This window comes from Cydia amplana, chromosome 7 (assembly GCF_948474715.1).
Source record: "Cydia amplana chromosome 7, ilCydAmpl1.1, whole genome shotgun sequence".
Lineage (NCBI taxonomy): Eukaryota > Metazoa > Arthropoda > Insecta > Lepidoptera > Tortricidae > Cydia > Cydia amplana.
The window spans coordinates 2,146,335-2,169,022 of record NC_086075.1 but is presented as its reverse complement, the minus strand read 5'-3'; the positions used below and the strand labels follow the sequence as shown (position 1 = coordinate 2,169,022).

General features: G+C 37.7%; 1 protein-coding gene across 1 annotated transcript in view; it reads left to right on the top strand.

Moving 5' to 3' along the window:
* Positions 1–22,688, top strand: part of LOC134649729 (angiotensin-converting enzyme-like) — a 78,744-nt gene that overhangs the window by 26,776 nt on the left and 29,280 nt on the right. Inside the window, 3 exon segments of the mRNA XM_063504560.1 lie at positions 17,399–17,620; positions 20,932–21,187; positions 22,439–22,582. Coding sequence (XP_063360630.1) covers positions 17,399–17,620; positions 20,932–21,187; positions 22,439–22,582 — 622 coding nt within the window.

Sequence of the window (22,688 nt, the reverse complement as noted above, 5' to 3'; positions counted from 1 at the left end):
GCTGCCTTGGCAATATGAGCAGTATGGACGGGGGCGTTGTCATGCAGAAGCAGAATACCTTTGGTTAACTTTCCTCGCCTCTTTTCTTTAATTACATCCTTTAATTGACGTAGAATGTTAGCGTAGTACTGTCCTGTGATATTTACACCTTTTTCTTTATAATCGATTAGTAATACTCCTTCACAATCCCAAAATATCGTGGCCATGACCTTGCCAGCTGAAGGGATGACCTTGAACTTCTTGGGATGAGCTGAACCCTTAATGTGCCACTGCATGGACTCTTGTTTACTCTCTGGATCATAATGATGAACCCAGGTTTCATCTCCAGTAACTATTCTTTGCAGCACCTCATCAGGATTTTCACCGCACAGGTCAATAAAATCGGAACAACAAGCTACACGCATGTCTTTTTGAAGCCGAGTCAGCATTCGCGGAACCCATCTTGCACTTACTTTTGAGATATTAAGATGATCATGTACGGTACCAATAGAGAGATTGGTTACTTGTGCTATAGATTTTACCTTCACTCGACCATCTTCCAATATAAGTTTTTCCACTTTATCAATATTTTCTTGTGAAGTAGCTACTACAGGCCGGCCAGGTCTAGGGTCATCTTCAATACTCTCCCTTCCGCGTTTAAACTCGCTTGACCACTTTTGAATGGTAGATAAAGAAGGAGCAGACTCACGGTAAACACAATCCATTTCCTCTTTTATGGTTTTTTGATTTTTATCCTGTTTTGTCAAGAATTTTATCACGCATCGATGTTCTAATTTAGTTAACATTGTCAATTCGCACATGATGTTCATGTTTGTTCAGCAATTGCAGAAAAACAAAAGACTATCTCGGTTCGAATTATACTTTTTTTTAATGTCAATGAATAAACCTTAGCGGCCAGTAACGAAAGAAATTTTAGAAGAGGTCGTAAGATATCAATACCGAGAATATTTTGAACGCCCCTCGTAGGCACGACAGTATCTCGCGGCGAGATATATTGCCCGTCCCTCTTTTATTAACATGGTTAGAACTGTTAGGCTGCGGTCGTACTGCAGACGCCGCACGCAGCCGACAACGTCACGTCGCACGCAGCGTCTGAATGGTGTTGGCGGGGGGACGCCGCACGCAGCGAGCGAAAACGACCACTCCCGAGCATTCTCGAACACACCATTCAGAGGGCCTACCGCGAACCACGTTCGACGTGTTACCTCCCTGTCACACTTACGTACGAATTTACAAGTGCGACAGAGAGGCAACACGTCGAACGTGGTTCGCGGTAGGCGCTCTGACGCTGCGTGCGACGTGACGTTGTCGGCTGCGTGCGGCGTCTGCAGTACGACCGCAGCCTTAGAAGTTTCAAACCGTGCATGCTGTCCCTGTCGCTACTATTAGAAAGAAGAAGAGGACGGCACGAATGACTGTGGCGTTCAGCGTTCACGCCTATGTACCTAGTTGTATGGTAGTTTTCGTAAGCACACAGACGCACCTTACAATTAGTACTTAATCCGAGTGTGCGTGTGCACGTCGCTGTGCGGCCTTGAGACGCTGGAGCGATTGAGGACATAAGTACTCGTATTAAATTAAAAATAAATACAAACCTATAGATATAACACACCGTATTGTCAATTTAAGTTTGCAAACGCGCACCGTATTCAGTTTAGAAGCGAAACATCGACTTTTGACCAGTCATGGCGGTCATGACCTTGCATTGGAAATACGAACACCTAGGTATTTTTTTCAAGGATAACTCGCATGTCACACCGTGGCCAGTCCATGACCAAATCATGACCACCCCCATACTTCCCGTCGTAGTCATGAGTGCAGTCATTGTCGGAGTTTGTCCGTCAACAAAAATTCGACTAGGCAGGCCCCGCGACCCGCGAACACCGAATATTGCAAATTTTGGGCTCTTTTACTCACATTAAGTTGTAATTCGAGTGACAGAGATAGTTGCATGAGTCATACCAAGCATATTTTATTAGTGTTATTTTAAACATCAAACTTCTATTAGATTATGTAATTAAAAGAACACTTGCATAGTCTGTGTTATCAAAATCGCTGTCAATTTAGTTTGTTCTACCTCATGAAGTTTACAGACTTCGATTTTCGCGGTTTAAGCCGATCATCGTTTACAACAAGGAAATTAATAAACTGTAGACCTCGCGAGCATAGCTTAAAACTGAATAAAAAATATATGGGTACGCCGTTTAGAATTATTTAGAAAAACTAAATTAACAAAAAGTTTAATAAAAGATTGGAAAAATGAAACGAATACGTTTAACCCGTGCTTTGCACAAATAATAATACATAATACAATAATATAAGTGTAAAAATTTACAAAAAGTTAGCAGCGCACTTTACTGGGGTTCGAACTTGGAACCTCCATGCATCAAAGCAACTGTTTGCTAACTGCGCCATGATAGCACTTAGCCAATTTGACGAAATTTGGCTACTTATTTTCGAGTAAAACCTACATACATATCTAAATACCGCCTATACCATTACAACATTTCTACATTTTTGCCAAGCACTGTAAATATATCTCAAAAAGAAAAGAAATGCTCTTATAATATTGATACGACTACATATTTGTTTCCGCAATTTTGAAATAATCACATTGAAAAAAAAAACTATTTTATCCTAGAATCTGGTCACAAAATTTGATGAGAATCGGTTGAGAATTAAACCGAGGAGAACGTTCTCCTCAAACGAAATTTGGCCCGAGTTAAAACGGAGACCTTCGCAAACGCGTCGGTCAATAAAGGAGTAAAATGTGCGTTTGACTTGGACATCAAGCGAAATAAAAACTTGCATTGTGTTTAAAAACAAAGCATTCATTTCTTTTGAAAAACATCGGCTTACGAGTTTTTTTAATTTATATTTTAACGTCAGGCCTACTTTAAAAAAAATAGGTACTCATTTAGAGTAGGCATGTTTATTGACCGATCTATTTTTTTTACATTATATACTAAATTTCGTAATTCATAACTCAAATGTAATTATTCTAAATCAAACTCCACATATTAGAACCGTGGTGGCTCCATCTAGTGACAATATTCAATATTACTTCGACAGCTCCACATAACTGTCCTGCGCTGTTGTTCATAACGTAGTCAGTCGCGTTATAATTGTGATTTCAAATTTTGAAAATGAATGCATTGAATTCGTGTTGTTATTAATGTTTGTATTTCATTTATAATGTTTTTAATTTATGACACTTTAAATGTCTCTTAATACATCTTAATCTGTAAGATAAAAATTTCGTTATCGCCGATTGTGACATATAGCGCCATCTATGATATCGATTTAAAAAGAATTATACGGCCTTCGGAATGGGAGGGCATGCCGCTAGGCCACCAGCGCTTCCTACTAACATGGGACAAAAAAAAGCTTAAAAGCGACTATTAAATATCAAATGATATTTCGTACATAAGTTATTGGTACGAGGTACGAGCCGGGGTTTGAACCCGCGACCTCCGGAGTTCCGCTAGGCCACCAGCGCTTTTTTTTCTTGCCTTTGCTTATTTCATTTTAACGGCTTATTTTTACAATTTACTTTATAATACAAAGCAGGTGCTTTCATCGAAAGATCAAAAATATACTTTATCCTAACGGTTAAAATGGCCACAACACACATTCTTTGACCTCATAGCAATGCAAAATATAGCCTGACCAGTAATATATGATAATTGTCAAGAGGGCGCTGTTATTCTCATGTATAGGGTGACAATTCAGTGTAGTATGAAAAAATTAGTTCCAGTGAAATTCCGCAACATGGCGCACCCTCAATAGATCCTGGTTCACCTATAAATAACGAATGTTACCAGCCAATTATTACCGTCATTACACATTCCGATATTCCATAATACAATGTAACCCAATGAGCTGGCAGTTAAAGCCATATAATTAAAAAAAATGGGATTCGAATTGGCGCTAGTGCATCACTTGCACAGTTCAGTGCGGAGTGGCGGCCAGTGTGTGTGGACGTGCTAACGGTTGTAGTGAACGTGTTCCGAATTCGAATTTTGAATCGTGTTATGTTTTGTTGGTGAGTGTCTTTTGTTTTGATGAGGAATTTGTGTCTCTTTTGACAGCTGATGTTTTTGGCAACACATTGTTTTAGTTTTTAATTAGGTGGGTATGTTTTTGAATGTAATCATACCGTTATTTTTAAATTAAGGTGCAGGGGGAAACTTTTTATATTTTTTTCTACTCCCGTACCTTTATTTGTCATTTAAAAGGTCGTACGCACACCTTTAAACCCCTATGTTATAGTTGTCAAGACAAGTCTTTAGTCTATTCCCCAAAAAAGTATTTGTGCATACACGCAGTATCTTTTTGGTACTTTTACGATACTTCGTGTAATCACCACTTAAAAAATATTGTATGAAATACATTGTTGCTAACCTAATTTTAATTGTCATCTCTGACAAATGAGTACTAAGTGCATTGCTGCCAATTTACAAAATATTCATTAGGTTCTATAGTAGAAACAATAAAATTGCTTCAGAAGTCAGAAACGCGCATGTCACACCCGTAATATAGCAAGATCCATAGACTACGAACACCGCTTAGCGTTGCTTGTTAGTATCCATAGGCTACTATGGCCAAAATCGAGAAAAAATCTATCCAAAATTGTAATTTAACTAAGAGCAAGTACCAGGGCCTCATGAGTTACAAGAAGGTGTCGCTGACCAACCGGCCGTGGGGCGCGGGGCGCGGTTGGCCAAAATCGAGAAAAAAAAACTATCCAAAATTGTAATTTATAGTTGGTCAAACCAATTTGTCAGTAAATAGGAACAAAAAAAACTATTTTTATCCTTTTCTTTTGGCTGCTAGTACTAGTGTAAGACAAAGGTAGTATGATTATCTCAGTCTATGTTTGAAATAAGACAGTCCTTTGACACACTATAACTAAGAGCAAGTACCAGGGCCTCATGAGTTACAAGAAGGTGTCGCGGACCAACCGGCCGTGGGGCGCGGGGCGCGGTGGCCGGGTTTGGTTTGTTTATCTACATATATGTCCTATATGATTCCACTTGATAAGTATTATTTTTGTTGAATGAAAAATATAAATACAATTTTTTTTTCAAAGTAAGTGCTTGGTCGTAGAAAAAGTATTGTATGCAACGTTGTTTAACTGAGTCAAAAAATACTCGTGGCGTCTTTATTAACAATTTTCGGCTTCGCCTCAAATTGTTACTCACGCCACTCGCCTTTTTTGACCCCTCTTAAACAACGGTTGCATAAAATACTATTAAGTTACATACATTCAAGAGTGTTTTGACATATTATGAGTAATAAAAGACAATTACATTCTATCCCCCTACGTTTGACTTTTTTCGATTTTTTTTATTATTATAAAAATTAGGAGCGAAATACGTCAAATACGGTTTTCACTGTTTTCATACAAATTTTTAATGCTCCTAACTTCTAACTCTTATAATAATTAAAAAATCTAAAAAAAAACAAACGCAGGGAATAGCAAAAATTGTATAGTTTAGCTAGGTACCACTGTAGGTATTATATCCATTTGACAACTTTTAATGTGTTTATGTGTTGTATGCTCACATTGTAAAACCCTAACCTAAGACCCTAATTGAATAAAAGTGTATATCTATGTGCGTAAATCACATGAAATAAATAAATTTAAATTTGAATAGCTGTGGTTGATATACAACAAATTGTGTCAAAATAGGTTAAATAATGTTAATATACAGAGAGGAAAATAAGTACTACGTTTGTATGAAAAGGCGATTTCGCACGGGTTGTCACCAGGGATGTTGCGGATGCAGATTTTTTGACAATCGCGGATACGGATGCGGATGCGGATATTTAAAGGCTCACATCCGCGGATGCGGATGTCAAGATTAGGTACTTAGAAAACGTCAAATATTACATTTTTAGTATTTTTTTATTTAAAGAAAGCGAAACGTTTAGTATTTGAGCAAGAATATAGGTGCGTTATATTTAATAAACAGTAACTTGGCCGACTTTTCTGGATTTAGACGATTTCGTTATAGGTAATGACGAAATTACCTAGCACTTACGCCGCCGCTAAGACGATCCATACCGATTGTTCGACATCCGCATCCGCATAAGCTCCGCATCGATTTTATGCGGATGCGGATGCAGATGCGGATGTTGAAAATAATGCGGAAGTTTCGCGGTTGCGGATGCGGATGCGGATGTTCGCAACATCCCTGGTTGTCACTTTCGTCTTAAGACACAGACAAAATTTTGTATTAAGAATAATTAACCAGGAGAAAATTGAAACTTTCTACCTGTCTCGCCCTGAGGTAGGTACTTACTGGTATTTTCATCTGACAATTTCTTAAACTATACCCTGTACAAATTGTATCATTCGATTAAAAATATTAGTAGATTTTGTATGATACAATTTGTGTGGGTATTTTTTAAGAAATTGTCAGGTAAATCCCATTTTAAGTTTTATCCATATTCACCCAAGCCATCACCCTGGTTGACGGTGTCTACCTGTTTTTAAAAGGTTTATTGTTAATTTATTTATTTTATTCTAAAGTATAATTTCCGTAACGGTTATTTCTGCTTATTAAATACAGTTAATATGTTAATATCCATTGACATTCACGGTTAATAATCATAATAACATAACGTTCAACAGTTTATAATATTATATTTTTCATGCTACCTACAACATTACCTAAAAGAGATTTCATTGGAAGTTATCGTAATTAGTGTATGTAAGTAAGTGTGGGAAAAAAAATGTACAGTCAGCACTGTCATCAGCAATAGCTGCTAAGCGGGCGAGGTGTTCAAAATTACCTTAACGCCCTTAAGCTTGTTAACATAGGTTGTACGTACCATCATGCTGTACGTTTGTTTGCCACCGATCTTCTTAACACAATATAAATAAGCATGTAAGGTGTGGTAGTGTATTCGGGTAATTTCGGAAATCGTGTAATCTCGAAAATCATAAAAAATCACTCTTATTCCTTTGTAATAAGAGTCCCTTTTCGGAATTATCCGCCACTTTTTTGTATTTTTCCATTCGGAATTATTTTTTCCGATTAAGGCGTGTACCCACTAATAAAACCTATTATATACCTATGTGTCATAAATCATAAGATTCGATATGCCAGTTACCATACAAATTACATTTGCGGAATGCATATAAATGTCAATACGTGACTGACACGACCGTTCTGATAAGAACTATGATTTAGAACCGTGACATTGCCATGTTGAGGTAATACGTGGGTAATACTGAAAGTTTCTATATTTAACGTGAAACAAAACGTTAAATGTATGAAAATACATAGGTACTTATGTATAACTAAGTATTTTACTCGTATGTCTATTTTGACGTACAATTTATTTAGATCTGAAAATTTGAATTTGATACGATTTTGAATAATGTAATATTGAAACCTAAAAAAAGAACAAGGTTGTGTGACCAGGCCAGTGTTTAATTTCTAATTATTTTAACAGCTAAAGTGACATTGAATGAATGAATGAATGAAATCTTAATTTCAGGCAACTAGTGGCCCATACATTACATACATACCTTAACACTAGCATACATATTATAAAAACGCCGCATTGCCGTGAGTACTTCAGTTGGGGTACTTACTGTACTAGATATACTAGATTACGTAAAGCAAAACCCGAAAAAACATCATTAAGACCTATGATGTTTTGTTTGGACATTTTTGTAAAGCCAATTTTTCCTCAATTTCAACATTACCAAAGAAAAAATTACTAATTATAGTAGGCATCATTACAACACCTACTTTTATGTAAGTAGACAATTTTCCTCAATTCTAAAACTACCGCAGTAGCGAACTCAGAAAAGTAAAGGCCACGAATAACGTATCGTTACGCTCCATACTGTTTGTCAAAGAGCATAATATATTATAATCACTACGTTCTATCATTGCCATAAATTTTTTCTTAGTATGATAGTTTCTGACCACTGACTATTTGTGTCAGAAACACTGTTACAAAGGATCGACACACAGGCGTATTATGATTTTAATAACACGATATGAATTAGATTTGGATTAGATATGGATCTGATCTGTGATTGTCAAAAGGGTCATTTTTGGTTCAAGAAATGTTACTGTTAAGTTCGGAAAGTCCCCAAGATTAGGTACCTACTTAAATTACTTTCTGTTTTTATTACAGAATTTAGTGCATCTATAAATCTATAAGCAGAGCCCGTACTATGAGCCACTGACAGTGTCAAAACTGACATATACGCTATCGAGAACGTAATTTACTTTCTATACATCTCGCGTATGCACTAATATGCGAGTAAGAGCGAGATGTATATGTCGGCGGCAGATCGTAAAATCGGGCATATCGAGATATTCCTAGGTATATCATGAAACGCCGCCATTTCATGATCTGACTAAGATTAACCCAGGCATATCACGATCTGCCTTATATAAGAGGCGGCAGATCGGTCAGACCAATGTATTCGTTGATATTCCTAGCTTCATACCGGGCGCATCGTAAAATAATTGATGAGATATTCCTAGACATATCATGAAACGCCGCCATTTCATGATCTGATTAAAATTAACTCAGGCATATCACGATTTGTCTGATAAAAGAGGCGGCAGATTGATAGGAGTAATGTATTCGTCAAATTCCTAGCTTCTAGCTGCCAATACCAATAGCATCGTAAAATAATTGCATTTTTTGCCACTGGCGGCGCTGCATTCTATGTGGCGCTGCGTCCGCCAGTGTTGCGATCGTACATTTTACGTTACAAGTACAAGTTTACGTTCCTTTTGAACAGCATGCGTATTTACTAAAATTACACCTTGAGTTTTGCACGATATGGCTGGTGGTCGCTAGGCAGATCATGAAATGCCGGCGTTTCATGATCTTCCTAGGAATATCACCCATTGAGATTTGCACGATATGGCTGATGGTCGCGCTAGGCAAGGCAGATCATGAAATGCCGGCGTTCCATGATCTGCCTAGGAATATCACCCTTTGAGGTTTGCACGATATGGCTGATGGTCGCTAGTCAGATCATGAAATGCCGGCGTTTCACGATCTGCCTACGAATATCATGAAATGCCGGCGTTTCATGATCTGCCTAGGAATATCACCCCTTGAGGTTTGCACGATATGGCTGATGGTTCTAGTCAGATCATGAAATGCCGGCGTTTCACGATCAACCTAGGAATATCATGAAATGCCGGCGTTTCATGATCTGCCTAGGAATATCACCCATTGAGGTTTGCACGATTTGGCTGGTGGTCGCGCTGGGCAGATCATGAAATGCCGGCGTATCATGATCTGCCTAGGAATATGCATCCTTTGAGGTTTGCACGATATGGCTGGTGGTCGCTAGGCAGATCATGAATGGCCGGCGTTTCATGATCTGCCTAAGAATATCACTCATTGAGGTTTGCACGATATGGCTGATGGTCGCGCTAGGCAGATCATGAAATGCCGGCGTTTCATGATATGCCTAGGAATACCACACCCTCCTTTTTTTGATATGCCTAAACGTCGCCAGGCAAATCGTCAAACGTTGATGTTTGAACGATATGGCTGGTAGTCGCTAGTCAGGTCATGAAATGGCGGCGTTTCATGATATGCCTAGGAATATCTCGATATGCCCGAGTTTACGATCTGCCGCCGACATATAGAAAGTAAATTACGTTGTCCATGGCGTTTATGTCAGTGCCAAACTAATGGTAGCGGTACAGGGTAAGCAAGCCACGTACTCTGTAATAAATAAAACTAATAAAATAAATTGAATTTTTGACCACAATCTTCTCCATAACTTCAATAAGTTACTTTCGTCTTATGGAGAAGATTTTGGTATGGATAATGAAGTCGGTAGGTACCTAATAAAAACAAGATTGTCTGAATCTCGTTTTTATCCATTAAGTACTTAGGCTTCCTTTCTCTGATTGATTTCCGCATCTCTGCCTCAGTGGAAAGGCAACCTTATGTCATCGTACAAATTTACGAGATTGTAAGCTAATTTGCTTCCAAGTTGTTTGTGCTACTTGTCAATGGTGCATCATTACTCTGGTCACGGAACGGTTCATTGTCTATGAGTTGAACCCGTCGCACTCGTTTACTGTCATTGAAGAATGGGTTAGCCGGTTGAGGTATTTTACAGATGGCGCTAGCATAAGGTTTTACCTGTCGATCGTACGAAAAGTGATAAAATCAGGTTTTTTATTTTATTTTATGGCTAAGCCATGGAAGCCAAATCTTATACATACTCGTAGAACAAAACTAAAAACAATTGCTTGCGAAATCTATAAAACCTATGACCGTTGCCAACCCTATTATTGCTCTCGACTAGATTTTTTTAAATGTCAATTTGTTCTATTTTTAACTAACTTGAACTTTTAACACTTCGTCGGGATTTCTTTTTGTTTTTATAAAGCTATAGCAGAAAAAACGTTTATTTTAAAAAGTAGTGACTGCTATATTTGTATGTGTGTAGCCTAAACAGAACTGGGCAATCCGCACATGCCATAAATAATGTATGTGTTAGTCACCATACCTATACATATATATAAATATCGCAATGACCTAGTAAGGTATGTGGTTACGGCGACTGCAATAAAAACGAAAGACCACGTTCGTTGACTCATCGCGAATTCGCGCGAATAGGGATGTCAAGAATATTCCAATTCGCATGTGCGAAAAATTTCAATTAGTATTCACACTTAACGATGCGAATGTTATGCGAAAATTTAAATTCGATGCGAATGCAATTGCGTGGTTAAGTTGAAATTTCACATGCGCACATTGTACTTTGTAGTTTTTTCGAGGGACTGGGTTTGTTGGGACCCTATCGCGCTGAAAGCGGCCATAGGCTTTGGTGACTTACCATCAGGCGGGCCGTATGCTTGTTTGCCATCAACATGGTTTAAATACAACTTTGTTGGTATTCATTTGGGACATTATCTATGAAAAGGGACCTTATTGTCGATGGCGCTTACGCCGCACGGCGTCGCGCGGCATTGTATTTCTATCGAAGCATCGTTAATAATGGCGTAAGCGCCATTGACAATAAGGTCTCTTTTCATAGATAACGCCACATTTTAGTCTATCGGAAGCATTAAGCATTGTATAAGTACATATATATACCCTATACTTGCATAAAATTCGCATTCGTGAATGCTACAAAAAGTATATAATCGAATTAATCGACATCCCTATGCGATTAAGACATGTTGTTAGGGACCGTACACACCCAACGATCTATAATTTTATATTTATTCAGGGATAATTTTACAGCATTACAGATAGGGGCGCCTATGCGCTGTAAAATTATAGTTATTTTCGACACAAGTGCGAAAAAGAGGAAATTCGAAACGAGTGGCGATAAATTAAAACACGACCGAAGGGAGTGTTTTAAATCGACACGAGTTGCGAATTACCTATTCGCACGTGTATCGAACAACGTTTTACAGTACATATGGCACTTTAAAGTTTCGACATACGAACGAAAAGTGCTATTTTACGCACTAGTGCGGAAAAGTAGCCCCATATGTACTGTAAAATATGTTAATAAAGATATGATGAATATGACAATAATTATGCTATAGTGATGATGACTATGTTGATTCATAAAAACGTAAAAAATCTTTAATAAGTTAGTTATAGTTATTATGTTTATAATGCCATCAACGTGCACACTAGCGCCACTGCTAAATAATCGTGATTATTTAAATTTAACGAAACATATTTAAAAAACCGGCCAAGTGCGATTCGGACTCGCGCACGGAGGGTTCCGCACCATCAACAAAAAATAGAGCAAAACAAGCAAATAAACGGTCACCCATCCAAGTACTGACCCCGCCCGACGTTGCTTAACTTCGGTCAAAAATCACGTTTGTTGTATGGGAGCCCCACTTAAATCTTAATTTTATTCTGTTTTTAGTATTTGTTGTTATAGCGGCAACAGAAATACATCATCCGTATAAATTTCAACTGTCTAGCTATCACGGTTCGTGAGATACAGCCTGGTGACAGACGGACGGACGGACGGACGTACGGACGGACGGACGGATAGCGGAGTCTTAGTAATAGGGTCCCGTTTTTACCCTTTGGGTACGGAACCCTAAAAAGGGGGCCGCTACGTACTGTATCTTGTATTAAAGTACCTTTTGAATACATCAAACTAGTTTCTATGTTGCTGGATTCGTCAATCTATGCGTCCAAAGTTAAAACGGCCGTTTTTGTTTTGAGTTTATAGATTGACGAATCCAGCAACATAGAAACTAGTTTGATGTATTCAAAAGATACTTTAATACAAGATGCAGTACGTAGCGGCCCCCTTTTTTTAAATATCTTTCGTTAAATTGAAATAATCACGATTATTTAGCAGTAGCGCTAGTGTGCACGTTGATGGACTCTTAACAAGATTTGACCCGTACAAACATACATATATAGGTACATACAATGCAAGTTAAGTAGAAGCTTGTAAAAATGTGAGTGTTTTGTCTATATACTTCTAGCTAGCTAGCTAGCTATAATCCAACGCTACCTGCTGATAACGATAACGCAAATCATTAAAATCATACCAGTGTACACTCACCTTTAGGTAAGTGATCCGTGAGAAAAGCACTTCGCAGACAGGTTTTATTATAAAGCCTCACACAACTTACTTATTCGTGTTACAGTGGCGCCACCGTCTACGTGGCATCAGAAATGAGTAGGTGAAAGCATTAGTTCCATTATTAGCCACTGGCATTTATAAATTTGTTCTGATCATGATCGTAAAGTCTCACCCAACTTACCTATTCGCGCAACAGTGGCGCCACCATCTACGTAATACCAGAAATTACTAGGTGAAAGCATTAATGCCAGAATTGACCATCGGTATAATAAGTTTGTTTTGATCAAAATCATTAAAATTCTTAAGGATGTTGGTAATAGTAGTGTAGGTAATATTAGTTTATAACGGTGATAAATTCATTATGCGGAGTGTATAAAATGTTAAAACTGTCCTAATATTATTTAAATCATGAGTAAGAAAAGATGGTTGAAGTGCCGATAGCTGGTAGCCTAGTGGTGGCGTGCAACTGCGACTTTCAAGCTTTCAGTTTTTTAAATTCTCAAAAACTGAAAGCAGTGTAAGTATAAATGAATACTTAATTATTATGTAACGCAGTACAAAAACGAACCGGTACCAAATTATTTATCATACAAAACTACGATGATGGTATGTCTCACAGCTTGCCAGATTGTTTAACTGATCGTATTACACGCCTAATATAGATAATCTCTGGGCATCTGGCATTGTTATCTGGCCTGCAAATTGCCATTAATGCCACATTCAAACGCTGGCTAAATAATTGTTTAATCGCCGGTAAATGGCCAGATAATTATAGGTAGGTACTTTCTGCTGGTTAGATTTACAAACTTGCGTTTTCAAACTCTAGCTACAGTCACGGACTTAAATGGGGTTTGTCGGTCGAAGTATTCAGCTGATGGCGCCATCATAGCTTGCCCTGTCAATCCCTAGAATTGTGTCAAATTTTTGTTTTTTTAATGGCATCCAGCCAGCCCTTTAAAGCCAAATCTCATCGAAAAAGGGTTAAGCTATGATGGCGCCATCTATGCAAACCTTTGACAGTTGCCAACCCCATTGTTGGGCCATTTAGGGTTCAAGCTAATTTGGTTGTCAATAAAACGGTATGAAATGTTAATGTAAAGTAATCCCTAAATGGCTCTACAATTAACACATTCATTGCCACCCAGTCAAACAAGACATCCGCGTCAGGCCGCAAAAATTTCGTTACATAAAGCTGTAGTACCACGATCCCGACTATCGGGTCGTCCAGCCTGGGAACGAAATCATAAAATACCCGATAGTCGGGGTTTCGGCTCTGAATGTGTTAAAGTCCGTGACTGTACCGTGTGGAATCGTGATATCCAAGCAACACGGCAACATTTGATTACGGATGACATTTGAACTCGCCTTTGGGTACGGTAATGTTGCAACTATATTGGCACAGAGCAACTACGGCCAAGGAAATTGATTTCTGTCCCACTTTGTAGTTTGATACCTTGTCACAGTGACAATCAATATCAAAGGCCCCCTGGGATCTCATTATTGTCACTGGGAGTACTGGGAGTACCAATTGCCAAATTTCCAACGATCTAGACCCACTTAAAGCTCAATACGGGGTATACGGGCAACTTCTACGACTTACCTCAAAAACCGGCCAAGTGCGAGTCGGACTCGCGCACGGAGGGTTCCGCACCATCAACAGAAAATAGAGCAAAACAAGCGAAAAAAAAAAAGCAAAAAAACGGTCACCCATCCAAGTACTGACCACGCCCGACGTTGCTTAACTTCGGTCAAAAATCACATTTGTTGTATGGGAGCTCCACTTAAATCTTTATTTTATTCTGTTTTTAGTATTTGTTGTTATAGCGGCAACAGAAATACATCATCTGTGAAAATTTCAACTGTCTAGCTATCACGGTTCGTGAGATACAGTCTGGTGACAGACGGACGGACGGACGGACGGACGGACGGACGGACAGCGGAGTCTTAGTAATAGGGTCCCGTTTTTACCCTTTGGGTACGGAACCCTAAAAAACAGGTCGAATTTCAATCGTAGGTATTCATAACACGTCGTGGTAGAATGTTCACCATTCCCGGATGTCTCCCCAAACGGCATACCTATAGTGGGAAACGCCGGTGTGGGTTTAGTGGGTATAGGCTCCCTCATTTAACATCTGAAAAGAGCCGGGAGGTGAGAGTCCCACATACCCCCCCCCCCCCCCTCACCCACCTCAGGCCAGGGTGACGATGCGTAACAGCATTCCCACATCGACAAAAAAAAGGTATTCATAACATAACTAATAATTCTAACAAAATCAATATTTTGCCGATACCTGCTTCCATTAGCTTAACGGACCGTTATCTGTAATTATGACCGCTAATAACGGCTCTTGGGTCCTGAGCACAAACCAGTTTAGCATTCCTTAGTGTTTAACTTGCTCTGTTACTTAGCGACTTCCACCAACCCACTAACCCGGGGTTAACCGGTTAAACCTTACCGTTAGTGTCAAATGGTCCTGGTAACCATGGTAACTCCTTTTAACCGGTTAACCCGGTTAGTGAAGGGTACAATTGGCCCTTAAGCTCTTATCTCGGAGATTTGAAAATAGGTACTGTTAAAGAAAAAACAGTATATAAAATTGAGAATAGTTGATATGAACATAAAAGAGGAAAGATACTTGAACACTTGTTATGACACGGCGGATTTATCAAAAATATCATATAGTCTGTGCGGAAAGAGAAGAGTCGTGGAATGTATTGGGCCCCATACATTCCACGACTCTTCTCTTTCCGAACAGATTCTAGAAGGTAAGAACTATTATTAGAAGGGAGGGTTCAAGCAAAGAGGAAGAACGGGAGACCAAGGAAAACGTATATGGATGTAAAGGAAAAACACAACGTCATGTCGTATCAGGCTGTCAAGGAGAAGGCAAAGCCGGCAAAGGACCGACAACGATATACTACAACAACTGACTGACAAATAATTTAAAGTTCATAATTAAAAGAATACCGAATACCATCACATGCTTGATATTCGTTAAGTAACTTGAGAACATCACAATACATTAACCAATGCCAAACCTTATTCCAACTCAATAAGACCTATATTTGGTCAGTTTTCCCTATACACATAAACTTCCAAAAGGTCGTATGTCTCTAGGAAAACTATAGGCAGTTAAGATTGTTTTGCATTAAGAGTCGTAATGGCGTCGCATACGCAGCCATGTGTGTCCGACCGCAACGTGAAGGACGCTATATAGGAAAAGACAATTAGTCTCCGTGGATGAGATTAGCTTAGGATTCCCATAAGACAAATTAAAATGTGAATATAATCATAATCACAATACGTTCTTAATTGTTTAAAAAACCCAAATTAACTTGAAAATATTTTTAGGACATTTCTCCTTCTTGATCAATTATGATTATTCTCTTCTAAAAAAAATATGACTGCCAAAAAACCATAAGATATTATTTTAAATTTTATTATTCCATAGCACTTCCATAGTCTTTTATTTATGCCAATGCATCGTTATATATACAGGGAGCTGCGAAATTATGAATGAATTCATTGATAAATTCGCCATACACTTTTACAGCTGATGGTACAAAGCTTGATTTATCTTGTAAAGAAGGTGTGTAAACCACGTTTTATCTATGACAATGTGAAAGAAATGTGAAAGAAAACATCGTTTTGTCAAATTGACAGATGTTCCAAGTTTTAGCCAAGGCCCCAACGTTCTCGGTTCTCAGTACAAAATTTATCTGTCAAGCCGTAGCCATTTTGGTGGTGGGCAAGCTGTGTATGTGTGCGTTAAAATGTGTATGTGTGAGTTTATTGCACGTTTCTAGGGATGTAGATTTGTCGATTTTAATCATGTTATATATCGATACTCTCTACACAGCGGAACGTAATAGCGATTAATTGAAGCTTCGATATCTTCACTAAAAATAAACAACCGGAAATGCTAATGGATAATGAATACTTTATAAATTTTATAATATAATAATAAACTCTATTATTGCGAAAAACATATTTTATTTGGTTTTAATGTAACATTTATACATATATGTGGCGTTCCATGCCTCCTTTAGACAATAATTCAAATAATTATAACGGGGTCATAATTAAGAGCAACTTATAAGTAAAGAACTTCTAAATTAATGTTATAATAGTTATCTGTTCATTTTAGATAGTTTAGATCCTTTCAAGTAAAATTTAAATTGTAAAAAGGCCGTATAGTTTATCGATATGACTTTATCGTCGTGGCCACATGCCTCTGGTTCCTCATTGTAAATCGTACATAAAATGTGTCTGTGTGTGTGAGGCTACGGTGACAGGTGGCTTACGCTCCATCTTTAAAAATAATACATCTATGGTTTTAGCAATTTACACACATTTTATAACTACTTTGCAAGTGTATTTTTTGCAATAGGATGAGGTCACAAGTCGTGAAATAATTTCACGTTAATGTACATACATTTTAGATATAGTTTGTATATTTTATGAGACAAGTAAGTAATCAAACAAAATGTTTCTTGTATCTCTGTCACTGAAGTTATGTGAAAGAAAACTGAGATAAACCAAAATTCTAGCATTACAGGTGAAATCCAAAAATATGGGGAACAGAATCAATTAAGTCGTGGACAAATTCAGGTTCAGCAAATCCTTATAATTATAATCTCAGGACTGTATTCTTAAGAATGTATCACCAACACGGTATAACTAACTTAACGGCGTAGCTACCCAAATTGAGTATTACTTTCGATACCAAGTACTTACGCCAGTTTTGTCGACACAATCTTTCGACTCGCGGTATTAAAAACTATAAAACTAAACTTAAACCTTAATTCCAGACGATGTTGAAAATCGGCGGCGGTGCTGTGCTGATCGCAGCGATAGTGGCTGTGTTCGTGGTGGCCACACAAGGGAGAGACCCGGACCTGGAAGCTTCAGAGCATGAGGGAAGAGAATATATCTTACAACTGGACAAAGCTGCTGGTGAGAGGAGGAATAGAGCCACCAAAGTTGAATGGGCGTACACGTCTAATATAACTAAGGAAAATGAAGAACAGAAGGTTAGTACAGCTTATAGTTGATAAGTAGTATTTAAGTACCCAAGCAAAGAAGAGATCCGAACCTGAAAGCATCAGAACATGAAGGAAGAGATCTTGCATGAGGGAGAGGATCTTGCAGTTGGAGAGAGGAGAAACCGGGCGACTAAAGTTGAATGATAGCCATATTCGAACTTTAAGATACGTCAAATATAAGATATTGAAACGATATGGATCGGATATGTCAGTGTCAAACAAGTGTCAAAAATAACGTATTTCTTTGAAGAAACGTCACTTTTGACACTGACACATCCGATCCATATCGTTTCAATATCTTATATTTGACATATCTTAAAGTTCGAATATAGCTGGTTGGTGTTTATAGCTGCGCAGGGAAGAGACCCGGGCCTTGATGCATCAAAACATGAAAGGAGGATGTAAATTCGTCAACTCGACAGAGAGAGAAGGAATCGCGCTACCGAGGCTGAATGGGCGTAACATACTTCTAATATTACTGAAAATGTAGCATTCCTTCACACTGATTTAAACTTTCACGATTTTTACACATTATTAAATTGTACAACGGGACTTAATCGCAGCAGCATCGCTATTATTCAAAGTCGCAGGGAGCCTAAGGTCACCGAAGGACGTTATTCCGTATCAGTCGCCTGGCGTTTACAAAATTGATTGCAGTTGTGGTAGTTCCTATATCGGAGAAACAAAGCGCACAATAGCAGAAAGAGTTAAGGAACATATTGCAGCTGTCAAAAATCGTCAGGTGAACAAGTCTGCCGTGGCTGAGCATTTACTGGAGTCAGGACCAAATCACTGGATTGAGCTGCATAACCCTAAAATCCTGTCCACGGATCGTAATTTCTACAGCAGGAAAGTACAGGAAGCCATTGAAATCAAAAAACATAGTAATTTCAATCGGGACGAGGGTTTCAAGATCTCATCCACATGGAATCCAGTCATTAGTAAATGTAAGCGTAAACGAATATCGACAGTCGATAAATCGAATATCGTTAGTGTTGTGTGTCGACAGAGTGACATCCCTAGTGCGCAAAACGTTCAAGCGGATAAACAAGACCAAGTGCGGGTAGTTCGAAAAACTCGCGCTGTTAGAAGATGCTGATGTCAACTTAAACCAGTCTTCTCCGAGACCACGGAGACAACGCCGTCCTCGAAACGTCGGAGGTAAATCTTAAAAACTTAGATACGCGATTAAGTCCCGTTGTACAATTTAATAGCATTCCTTCTATTAAACAATACCACGCGAAGAAGTTGTTTGTTGTATTCATATCATATCCACTCACATGATTCCGATTTTAACAAAAGGTGCCCTGAACTGCTCTGCCATTTCGCAGATACGACGGCACAGTGTCATGATATTTTCAAAAATCGATAACTTTACTTCTGCTAAAGCATTTGCAACGATTCTTTTGGTTTTTTAATGATAAAGAAACAAAGAATTTATTTTACTACTATAGCATTGTGCTGTTATAATAAAAATAATTATTAAAAATTCACAAAGTTGACCCAATGAAATAATGTCCGCGTTATAGTAGAAAACTATTTTTAATTAAAAATCTAAATCGATAACGTATCTTTTTTTTGTATTCAATTTAAAGAAGACTTAATAAGCTTTTAATTGGTACTAAACATCTTGATAGCTCACCTATGAAATTGCCGAGTAAAACTAATTCAAATTCCGATAAGAAACTTTCAAATTGCTCAATCTGCTGTGAAACTATATATTATGTTCATGATTTTTTTGTGGCTAATTTAGACACTGAAGTACTAAAATATAGTAAAAAACAGTTTAAGACACTAATAATCTTGAAATAAAATGCATAACTTATGCAATTATAACGATGATAGTAGCTATATAACTTAAAATAACAAAAGAGTATCTACGTACCTACTAAATTTTGGTGTTTTTATAATTGCCGATCACCAACAAGCGAACTAACTTATAACTACACTAATACGTTTAATACATCCACCATAACACACACTTCACAACATATTAAGCACAATAAACCAATAATAACTATTAACACATAAAATTATACTGATTACAAACGTAAATAAGCCGGTAAACTGACTTCTTCCATCTCAAAAATAAAGATGGCTACCCATTTAGGGTGGAGACACAACAGCGCGCGGTGCAGATGTTCAACAGAAATAGGAACTTTAAAATTGTAATACCTAATTAATTATTTATTTAATCGTATAATTATTTAGTTTATTCAATGTAAATAGCAAAGAAATATTAGTAAATACAAATTATAAGTAAGTAGTCAAAAAAATCCCAAAACGCGTATGCAACGCGTCTAGTACACCACATGCCTTACGATATGCAGAAATGCTTTAAGCAACCACAGTTGCCGGGTTTGTACTTACAATTTACCGTCACATGTTTTGATCGCTAATCCTGTGTAATACACAGTGATTTAATACATTCTATGGTTTATTAATGTAACTTAATAATCGAACTAGTTAATGTCTATTAGTTGCTCAAGATATATTTAGTAATCTTAGAAATGTAGGGCATTCAAATAAGAAACACGTCAAGAATCTACAGAACTATTGTTTTGAAGTGATATTATTTGGTCATCAATATTAAGTAGGTCTAAAATATAGTTTTAAACTAATAGACCAATAAACGCGGAGTAGTTTAATATACATTACTAATAGAAATATCTAAATTTGAATACTTGAGGCATTTTAAAACACGCAGCAACTTTTTACACATCGCACTTCCTGAACAACTTGCAAAGTAAAATAGATAAGAAATACTGTGGTTGTGTCTATATGGTTGAAACATTTTTTAAATATTGTCACGTTGGTAGTCTGTGTTTTAAAAATTGTTTATACCGTATCTGTGCAGCCCTTCACAGATAATAAATAAAAAACCGCATACACTCCTTTTGCAACTCGAGTTGCGACGATCATGTTAGAGGTGCGCAATCTTGAAACTCTAGTTGCTGGAATCATGTGAGTGGGTATCGCGTACTCTTTATACTTTGAACTAAGAATTATATTTCCTAGCTTGTACTTTTTGTGCTTGTATGTTACATTTTTGGATCGCGCCAACGTTGGGCGATACAGGTGGTCGTCAGGTACTTATGATACCTGTTAATCTATCCATAAACCCTTATGAATAGTATAACAATCACTATTCTGTAGGTACAAAAAGCAACACTCTTAAAACATTACAAAAGGCATAAGGTCCACCAATGGACAGTTAACAGTGTGGGCAGTTAACAGTACCATCGTACTGAGTTTTAAAATTGACAGCAAACAATAAGAACCAATCTTTTCCATTTCAGATTCAAACCCAACTAGAGATCTCAAAGCTAGAGAAGTTAGCATGGGAAGAAACGAAGATGTACAAGTGGCAGGACTTCCAAGATGTGACATTGAGAAGAATGTTCAAGAAGTACAGTCAGCTAGGAGTTGCAGCGTTGCCTGACGATAAATACAAGATGCTGATGAAGTCCGTTTCTGATATGGAGTCGAACTATGCGACGTCGAAGATCTGCTCGTACAAGGATGCTACTAAGTGTGATTTGTCGTTGGAACCGGGTAAGTTACAGAAGTGAATAATCATTTTGTTTGGTAAAATCATAATATACTTAATTTATAATAATAATAAGGTACACATTGAAAAAGTCTTAGAAAGGGGGCCATTTAATTAAGGTGTACACTTTTTTTAAGCTTTGGGACTACTTATGTTCCTTCTATTTAGAATCACGGATTCTTTTCAACGCTGCGTATATCACTTAAAACAACCGCGCGCTTAAATAAAATGAGCCAAGGATATTTCAATGGTACATACCTAAGAGAAATGTTTATAGTATGAAAATATGGACGAAAAACGTTACCGGCAGTACCACCGGCGTGTTGAAAAATGGTTACAAGAGAGACCATTATTATAATTATTATAAAGCTCTTAGAAATTGGCTTAAGCCTATGATGCATGTTATCTATGTTATCTCATAAGTTAGTGTTAAGAATATTGCTATAACCCTTACAGGGTTCATGTGGAACTGTACTAAGTAGTTTTTAAGATCTGTATACTAATATGAGTGCAATAAACAATTCTGATTCTGATTCTGATATTATATAGCCAAGGGACGATAACAGACAAACTTAAAACTATTTAACAAATATTTGTATTGTTCTTCTTGGATTTCACGAGCCTAATTGTTCTCATTATTAGCAACATTTTATGCAATAATTATTTAATGACATTCCAAACACGTTGCTTGCGTTTACAAACGATTTTAAACGCCTTCGTAACTTAAGCTAAGCATTGTTTTAGAAGACAATAGGGCAATTTAGACCTTGGTTCCTCTAAGCCTCGTAATATCTGAAAAACTTGGATAACATGAACGAAAATATATAAATCTCTAATTGACTGAATAATAAAAGTATATTATACTGTACAATGTGTAATATATCAATTATAATAAATATGTTAATTCATAATTGAAAAAAGATAGTGCTCTTAAATAACATTTTAAGAGCAATTTTTCCTCAATTCTTGCAGTTGACAGTCGAACTTGCTATCGGAACAAAAAAGGATACTAATCTTATAGCTACCTAAAGGCGATACTTATGGCTCCTCTACACGATGGGCCAACGCCAGCCACTCCAAGGGACGCAGCCATGCGGTAGAATGAGATAGCAATATCACTTGCTCCCTCTAACGCATAAATGCGTCCCTTGGAGTGACCGGCGTTGGCCCATCGTGTAGAGGAGCCATTAGATCCATGAGTTCTATTGAGAAAATAAACGACATGTTAGCTAAATAATTTACCTTTCACCTTCCAGACATAACAGAAATCTTCGCGAAGAGCCAGAACGTTTCCGAGTTGGAATACACCTGGGTGGAATGGCACAAGGCGGCCGGCGCCCGCGCAAAGGATAACTTCACTCAATACGTGAGGCTGAGCAACGACGCTGCTAAACTCAATGGTGGGTTTCCATAACTATTCTTCTACTGCCTTTCCGATGAGGTGGAGATGAGGGGAGATGAGAGGACTCATGAGCTCATGAGGGAATCGAGCAATAGCTGGTTATA